Genomic DNA, 9888 nt, shown 5'->3' on the forward strand with positions numbered 1-9888 from the left:
ACAAGTTGTAGCCCAAGAAAAGAAGAAATTATCCAGATTCAGGATCAGGTTACTGGCCTGGCTAGGTTGCATTTGCTACAAATTTGTCATTGCAGAGTTGTAGCAAAAACTGACAAAATATACAAATATTAAAAAATGCAAACACAAACAATATAACAGTTCAGCTAATACCACAATGTAAATACAATGGTAAAAAATAAAGCTACCTATACAAATACTGCAATTGATCCAAAGACAGCAAAAAGGAATAATTAAGTAAGAATAAGCAAGAGTATTTTCTATCAACCAGCACTAGTTTGTAATTTTAGATGTTGGTAGGGCAGGATGGCATTATTAATGACACCCTCGAACAAAATGAATTCCACTTAAACTGTGCTATAGGCTACTTTCTATATCTGAATTTTTAGAGTAACTTTGTAATAGACCATTGAAAGTCAACAACTTATATCCAGCGTACAGTCAAGCAGTTCGTTTGACTGGTTTTATACATACCATTGTTCAACTATGGAGCCAGAGGACAGACAGAAGCTTAGTAAAGTTCATTGACATTCAAAGACATTGAATGTTAACTAACTTCCTTCTACTTAATTCTGATAAAACAGAAATACTTTTATTAGGCCCACGTGTAGCTAGAAGTAATCTTTATGATCACATGGTTACTCTGGATGGTCTTTCTGTTTCATCATGTGCAGCAGTTAAAGACCTTGGAGTGATTATTGACTCCAACCTATCATTTGATGCTCATGTAGATAATATTACTAGGATAGCCTTCTTTCATCTCAGAAATATTTCTAAAATAAGAAACATATTGTCACTACATGATGCGGAAATACTAGTTCATGCATTCGTCACCTCTAGATTAGATTACTGTAATGCCTTACTGTCTGGATGTTCCAGTAGGAATATAAATAAGCTCCAGTTAGTCCAGAATACAGCTGCTAGAGTCCTAACTAGAACTAGAAGGTACGACCATATCACACCGATATTATCAATACTGCATTGGCTCCCAGTAAAATCTCGCATTAACTATAAAATACTCTTATTAACCTATAAAGCACTAAATGGTCTCGCGCCACAATATCTAAGCGACCTTTTGGTTTTATATAATCCGCCACGCCTACTTAGATCAAAAGGTGCAGGATATTTGACGGTACCTCGAATAGTGAAGGCTACAGCAGGGGGAAGAGCTTTCTCATATAGAGCCCCACAGTTATGGAACAGTCTTCCTATTAGTGTTCGGGACTCAGACACAGTCTCAGTGTTTAAGTCTAAGCTTAAAACGTATTTGTTTACTCAAGCCTACCCTGACTAGATTCTGTTTTACTACTTCGCAGTCATAATTATCTTTTTTCTCCCTCTCTCCTTTCGCCGAGCCCCACACGAATTTATGGAGATACTAGAGATCCAGATCCTTTCTGCCTCTGGATGGAGCTCAAATCTTCTTTAATTCCAGACTGCTGGGACTACGGCTGCTCTTAACGCCATACAGACTTCATATAAATCCATAATGAACTTTTTCACACTAACTGTTGTTACCCAGATGAGGATGGGTTCCCTTCTGAGTCGGGTTCCTGTCAAGGTTTCTTCCTCTTAAAACATCTTAGGGAGTTTTTCCTTGCCACCGTCGCCACTCAGTGGCTTGCTCAGTTGGGATAAATTCGCACCTTTAATATCTGTATACCATGTTGATATTTCTGTAAAGCTGCTTTGAGACAATGTCTATTGTAAAAAGCGCTATACAAATAAAATTGAATTGAATTGAATTGAACTATGTTGTATCCAGCAGGTGTCTCAAACACCACACATAAGACCTGAAACTATCCTGATACATCTGGGGATTGGAAAAGAGAGACAATCGTTTTTCTTTTTTTCAGCCGTTGTGTGGGAAACAATGTCACTGTGGTGCACACGCATTTCTGATGTATGGACATTATCACGCCATATCCACTCCATTATCCATCCCACTCTATTTCTCTCAATCTTTGTAATATATCTTACATCTTTCACTGGTTGTACTTCCTTTAACCACTTTTGGTAAGTCCTAACCACTGCATACTGCGAACACCCCACAAGACCTGCTGTTTTAAAGACGCTCTGACCCGGTCGTCTAGCCATCACAATTTAACCCTTGTCAAAGTCACTCAGATCCTTACGCTTGCCCATTTTTCCTGCTTCCAACACATCAACTTCGAGAACTGACTGTTCACTTCCTGCCTAATATATCCCACCCTTTTACAGGTGCCATTGTAACAAGATAATCAATATTAATCACTTCACCTATCAGTGGTTTTAATGATATAGCTGATCAGTGTACACTTTGCCTTTGCCTGTGTACATTTTCTAATAATAATAATAATAATAATAATAATAATAATAATTCCTTAGATTTATATAGTGCTATTCTAGACACTCAAAGTGCTTTAAATTGTATGGTGGGAATTCTTCTCGACCACCACTAGTGTGTAGCATCCACCCTGATGATGCAATGGCAGCCAAAGTGCACCAGAACACCCACCAAACACCAGCTATTAGTGGAGAGGAGAGAGTGATGTAGCTAATTCAGGGATGGAGATTATTAGGGGGTCATGATAGAGAAGGGCCAATGGGGGAATTTCGCCAGGACACCCTGGTTATACCCCTACTATTTACGAGAAGTGTCCTGGGATTTTTAATGACCACAGAAAGTCAGGACCTCGGTTTGACGTCTCATCGGAAAGACTGTGCTGTTTTTAAATTACAGTGTCCCAATAGCTCTACTGGGGTAATTAGGACCCACACAGACCACAGGGTGAGCACCCCCTACTGCAGGGGTTCCCAAACTTTTCCAGGGCAAGGCCCCCCAAATGGCATTAACATTTGACCGAGGCCCCCCTTTTGCAAGATGTCTTTAAAACACATTAAAAATACAGATGTCTGAATATATCTCCCTTTTTTTAAAAATTAATAATTACATCTTACATCTTTACATTACATTACATTAGGAATTGATTGTGTGTGTGGTTGTCTGAGAGTGAGAATTTATTTTTCACACCAAATTGTTGAGGCCCCCCAAGTACCCCCTGGTGGCCCCCAAGGGGGCCCCCACTTTGAAAACCACTGCCCTACTGGCCTCACTAATACCCCTTCCAGCAGCAACCTTAGTTTTCACCAAGAGGTCTCCCATCCAGGTACTGGTCAGGCTCAACCCTGCTTAGTTTCAGTGGGAAACCAGTCAAAAGTTGCAGCGTGATATGGTTAATTCCAATTTTTCACTATAAAGCAAGAACTTGGTGGACACAGTGAAGTATTTTTAAACTAGCCTAAATTTGCTGTAAAAACCACAACAATGGCAACCCTGTCGTTACCATTCCAGTCTGCTGCTCCTCTACTGAAAATGTTCATAGCGCAAGCATTGGGCAATGTGAATCCTGTCCCAATGGGCTTCTATTAGCACTTGTTGCAGTTCCCATTTTTGTCCACTAGGTGCAAAACCTAAATTTACCAACCTAAATTGGGGTGCTGGTATATGCTGCACTATGGTTGTCAAACTATGTAGAAAAACAACCAGATCAGTGGCATATTAGATTATGTCAAATAACAACTTTTTAAAGATTATTGGTCACTCAAAAAAGGTAAACAGAATTTAAAATGTATGGAATTGTGAATGAGGACTATCCGAAGAGTTACGTTTGGTGAATGAGTTATAGACATGAAGGAGCTCTGCACCACCTGCACCATGGATGTGCTGACGCTGACATACTCAATGGGCCATAATTCCTGCTACCCTTCTTACCTCAAAAAGACAGTAACATTGCTGCGAAATACCATCATTCACCCTTTCAGTGAGCAGCCAGTTTTTGAAAGCCCACAGCCATACAGAAGCACAGCATTAATTGCGAAAGCCAACTTCAACCTCTCTGGTTAAAACAGCTCTGGCATATTTTACACTCATTGATCTTTTCAAGCGTGGTGTGATTCAGAAATGAAATAATGTCAGTTGCTTGCCATATTGATAAGGTTAATTACATCCTGTCAGTGGGCCTTATAGGGAGGGAGATGTCAGAGACAACTTTCTTCCCTTTACCATCTTTAACAGTTGTTAAGATGAAGATGATGTGATCTCTACCACTGCTAAAGGTTGCTTTTGTGTTGTGGTGGAATCACTTAGTCCAGCTAGCAGCACTGCTCGATCCTTTGTGCAATTGAAGCTGGAAAGAAGTTTGCTTTGCTCTGCAGTCAATTATAATCAATTACTAGCGTTATTTCCTCGTAAATTGCAGCACATCCCCAGCGTCAGTCTGTTTTTGTTTTTTGTTAAATAACTGAACGATATTGCTGTTCAAATATCTAGTGTTTGATTTATCAAGAAGAAACCTGCATTTTAGTGATGTCTGTTTGTGACAAATAAAGAAAAAGAACAACAAATAAAAGGAATGAATCAGCAGATATGAACCACATATTTATGGGTGGTTCATATCCATAAAGACACACAAAGAATGTAAAACTGAAGCAGAGATGAAGCAGAGATCCAAATTCAACACAAATAGTATTGAGTCTCACTCGAAAACATAACAATTACCCTGCAGTTACACAGGGATGGATCAGTGGCGTGAGTGGGCACGAATGCAATGGATGGGATGGAGGAATGATTAAGAGAGGATGGAAGGGAGGTATGAGCTGGTATAAACTTTTTATGAGTCAGCTTCTTTGTAATCACCTGCTTGACTCATTACTGAGTCATTCTTTTTCCCATGTGGCGTCAGGGTGATCCAGACCTTTTCATCCTTTTTCCAATAGGGCAATTAGGTCAGAGGCCACAGGAGTCAATCAATTCTTGTTCCCCACCCATAATTACAGTTCTAATTAACTAAATCATCCCCACCCTCACACTGGATTAGCTTGTACAGTTCTGCTCTAGAACATACTTGTCATATTTAAAGTATATAACTTTGAGAAATATGTGTTTACCTTTCAATAGTGGCTGCAAAAGCACAAAAGCTGTTGCAGGAGTAAAGTGCAAAAAAATCAAAGTACGCACTTTGGGGGCAACTGGACGATTGCAGTAACCCAACATTGCAGGACACTAAATGTTAGACAGCAGGGTTGCCTTAGAAACAAGAAAATATAAGAGACCAAGAAAGTGGAAGAAATAATGAGACAAAAACTAACAAGGTGTGAGACAAGGAAAGAACCAGCTTAGAACTCAGAAGTTCAGTAAAGTTACACAAGACATAAGAAAGACAAAGATGTTAAATAAAGAAGCAGGTACAGACAGAATGAATCAGACAGGTGGGAAAACAAGGACGAACAGGAAACTACATCCGTACAACGAATATGAAAAACAAAATGTACAAAGTGTGGAGAGCCATAATGGTCAGAGGCATGGTGAATGTTATCTTGGTTAAAAAAAACAAAAAAACAACAACAACAAACAAGCAAACAAAAAAAGTTCAGTTTTCAGCTTTAAGTGTTGTTGCTTTGAAGATCAACAGTTTTTGTGTTGTAGTTTTACATAGAGAAAAAGAATGGAGCAAGGGCTCGATTTAATTTGGAATTTACATAGTTTACATAGATGCACTTTCTGTCTTATGTTATCAGGAAGTGATTTCAAGGACTGGTCAAATGTCTTCATGTGGCAAGAGATAGGGAGATGGATGAGTGGAGGAAGAGGAAAGGGTGTAAATCAATTAGTAACAGTCAGCAACACTCACTCAAGTCACTCCCACACCTCTTGACTGTCAATCAAAGTTCAGTCAGAGGTTGTTGTTTGTGGGGGCATCTGCCACTCCAAATAGAGCTTTTAAGTTGAAATATGGCAGGAGCTTCCATTTATCTATTTGCAACCTTGAGTATAATTCGATTGGTGAGAATTATAGTTGTGAAAGGTTCCAATCAGAGGAGTTGCCGGTAAACGATCCTCACAAACTCAACCAGATCACATGATCACACTTCGTAAAATCCAATGAAATTGCCACTGTTCATTGGAAGTGCCTTTAGTTTTTTATTAGAACGGTCTGAAGGGCCATACTCACCATTTCCTTCTTCCTATACATTAATGTACCTGAATAGATTTCCTCTCTTATGTTGCCTTAATGCCCTTTCTTTTATTCACCCATTTATTTAGATTCAAGGTTTCAGCCTTGCAACTGATCCAACATCCATCATCAACTCGCGCACACGATTTACGTGTTCAATTTCTGTAACATGTGCCCACCTTCACAATTATGTATTTATTTGTTGTGGAGAAAAGACATCTTCAGAGTGAAGCACATAAAACCCAAAACTCCCATATGATCTGATAATAACCTTCTTACAAGGAATACTTTTTGATTATTTATTCATTTTTACATTTCAAGGATATTTCCCAGTGGCGTGCTGCCTTTTTGTGCCTCCTATCTTATTCCTCCAGTGCGTTATTAGGAACGAGTGCAATGCAAAACACTCTCTCTCTCTCTCTCTCTCTCTCTCTCACACACACACACACACACACACAAATGATATTTACACATTCTGTGCAACATGTGATTGTACTCCTGATATTAAGGATCAGCCTTAGACATATTTTCAGAATCCCAGTTTAGATTTTAGCTGTACATTCACAGATATGTTAACTTGTGTGGACACAGATAGTAAGTAATATCATCCCGTCTTCATATCATAATGATCCATTATGTTTATTTTATGTATTATATATTATTATACATTATGTATATTTCATTTTATACGTTACTGTATGATTTTCCATTCTTATGAGCCCATGAGGGCCAAAACACATGACATTTTCTTAATGAGACATTATTGTATTTATACCACCGCACCTGTATTATGTGTATTTATTAAGTGCAATGTTTTAAAATTATTACAAATGGCTATACCTATATTGTTGCCGGTGAAGCAAATGTTAGTACATTGTTTCCGATTGGCAACAATGTGTATTGGTGGAAAGTATCATATAGTAAAATATTACCATGTAAAAATGACCAACACCATTCTGCAAAAGGTTCATTTAGATAAACATACTGTGACTTACCTCCTTGGCTGAGCTTTATATATAGTAAATACTGTAGCTATTGTATGTACAGTTTGCAAAGACAAATATTTTGGAAATATATTTTTCTTCCAAGTTTGGTCACCTGCCAATTCCCACCCATCAGCCAGCTCTCCCCTATAATACGCCAGCTACCCACTAGGGAGGGTTCAGCCCTAACATGTGCTTCCTCTGAGATTCATGAAGCCAACCAACTGCATCTTTTCCACCTGCTGGTCAGGGCAGCATAATGCACTGTGCTATCCGCCTTCTTCCACATGCTATGCATGAGCTCACAGATGCCCATGATTGGTTAGTATCACTGTGATTGAGAGGGGAGAGAGAGTATGCCATCCCTGTCATCCAGCCAATTTTGCTATGGATGGCAGTTACATTGTCACGATTTGAACTTGCAAACTTGCGATCTCTTGACAAATGCTTTAATATATGTAAACTAACCCCTTAATCTCCCAGGTCCAGATATTTTTTCACTCTCATAGCTACAACTTTTCCTATAAGATTCTCTATAGGCATTGAATAATATGCTTTAAGACCAATAAGTGAATAAGCTAGGAGTCTGATGAATTCAATTTGTACCAATTGTATTCAATAATCCCCAACATATTTGCGCCTGTGAAGACCATTTATAGACAACAATCACACTGCTGATAATGAGTCTTTATTGGTCACATTGAAATTTTTTTCTTTGCATACTCCAGCATGCCAGGAAGTTGGGGTCAAAGCGCAGGGTCAGCCATGATACGGCACCCCTGGAGCAGAGAGGGTAAAGGGCCCAACAGTGGCAGCTTGACAGCACTGGGGCTTGAACCCCCGACATTCCGATCAGTAACCCAGAGCCTTAACCGCAAAGCCTAGTAAGCTTTTAAAAGTTGGGAGGAAAAAAGCTTGCAGAAATGTGTGTGCATACATCAGAAAGTATGGGTCAGTGCAATGCATTGAAGACATCACCTGACCCAGCTAACTGTTGTATGTAGTGCAGTCTTGAGAAAATAAGGTCTTATTTATTGATTAAAGCTTGACTGCGTCTGTGTGACTGTTAAATCAAGCTCTTGTACATTACACACGCTCCATATTATTGCAGCATGCAATGTATAAAGGAATATTCCTGAAATAGGTTTTGTTTGATCAAAAGATACAGTAAATATATCTCCAATCCGGAGGACTGGTTTGTCATATATTTGTATGGCAAAGTATATATTTCCATTATAAATGTTTTAATATCTGTACAGCTATCGCTCTGCCTGTCTAGTATATTTGTATACATACAGTAACCTATCTCTGCAAGCGTGGACCCTCTTTGTGTCCATCACATCTCTTGTTCGTTTCCTTTATCTCTTAATTCTCATGCCTCATGAAGCACTACAATGATTACCACAGCCAGCTGGCTCAAGATAGATGGTTTATAAAGATGTGTGTCAAAGTCCTAATGACTACATTGCAGAAAACCCCTAGTATAATTAACAGAACAACTTTATTATCCCTAAACTCTTTCATAGCAAGGGCTAATAAATCTGAGCTACTGAAAACAAAGATCCAATACCACCAATACAGCAAATTGCTGGAAATCTATTCATAACATGAAGGGGGGGTGTTATTCACATTTTCCGTGAATAGTGCAACACCATAGATTTCCTTATCTGAACAGAACAAATGCTATGCTCAAGTCACTGTATGTAAGAGTGTGGTGCTGTACATCAGCTCTATATCGAAAACAGTTCAGTTTTATTTACTGGTGCATGGAAGCAGATTTATATAACAACGGATGTATTATATATATATATATATAATAGTCTGAAATGTAACAGTGTATAAAGGCCTACTAGATTCTTAAGTATTCATATTAGGCTACATATATAATCATATATTTAATATCTTAGAATATTTCACAGGCCAGGCACACTACTTTATCCTTTACACCATTCCACACTTTTGTGTCATATGTTAAAATGTCAGATGGCAAATCCAGTGGATAAATTCTAGGCATATTTGTTTTTGTTTGTTTTTAATGTTTACAATACTCAAAGTGGCATTTAATGTCATGTTGCTACTTTTGAATCATAAAAGTGCACTCACTGCGCATTTGGGTTAGTTAACCCCCCCCCACAAAAAAAAAACAAAAAAAACAGCAACAACAACAACAAAAACACTTCCCTGTGATTAACGTCGTAAAACTAAAACAAGCGAATTAACCATTAAAAAAAAAAAAAAAAACAGAGACATCTCTACTCCACCTCACGTAAAGACATAATTGCAAGTGTGCGTGGAGCCGTGACGCAGATCTCTTGATGTAGTCTGCGGTAAAGGGTGTGACCTGGAAGCCTTCAAATCTGACAGACAAGCGAGAGAAGGGCAGAAAGAAAACGTGCCCGACGGACGAGGACCTGCTGTGTGCGAAATCAGTGCGGGACGAACTATGAAGACGAACCAGTGGCGCAAAGGAGCCTGGGAAAGCGCAAGCAGCAGCATGAGTCCTTCACACAGCACAATCCTCGCATTCGCCCTTCTGCTCATCTCAGCCATACCGCCCTGCACAGGTATATATATATATATATCTAAACTGTATATACTCTTCATTCCACACAGCACGCTTCTCATAGTCATTGATACGCTTTCTTTATGGATAGGAGCGCGCGCGCGTTATGGAGAGCCCATGCGTAATTGGAGTGACTAGACTTCTGTAGTGAAAAGCGGGTTAATCCTGCTTTAAAACAACACTTTAAAGTAAAGTAATAACGCAGATTTACAGCAGATTGACTGAAGTGCACGCAACAAGTGTTAGCCTACGAAAACGGAGTCATTTGTGCTCGTTACTCCATAGTCATTCCCGTTATTGCGCTATTGCGCGGCACATTTGAGATCTT

General features: G+C 39.1%; 1 protein-coding gene across 3 annotated transcripts in view; it reads left to right on the top strand.

The window, feature by feature from the left end:
- Positions 1 to 9192: 9192 nt before the first annotated feature.
- The window catches only part of nmu (neuromedin U), a 9820-nt gene continuing 9124 nt past the window's right edge, over positions 9193 to 9888 (top strand). For all 3 annotated transcript variants that reach the window (XM_017456074.3, XM_017456075.3, XM_047151099.2), the window contains exon 1: positions 9193 to 9561. In XM_017456074.3, coding sequence (XP_017311563.1) covers positions 9441 to 9561 — 121 coding nt within the window. In that variant the 5' untranslated portion in view covers positions 9193 to 9440. The remainder of the gene's footprint in view (positions 9562 to 9888) is intronic.

Source organism: Ictalurus punctatus, chromosome 25, assembly GCF_001660625.3.
Source record: "Ictalurus punctatus breed USDA103 chromosome 25, Coco_2.0, whole genome shotgun sequence".
Lineage (NCBI taxonomy): Eukaryota > Metazoa > Chordata > Actinopteri > Siluriformes > Ictaluridae > Ictalurus > Ictalurus punctatus.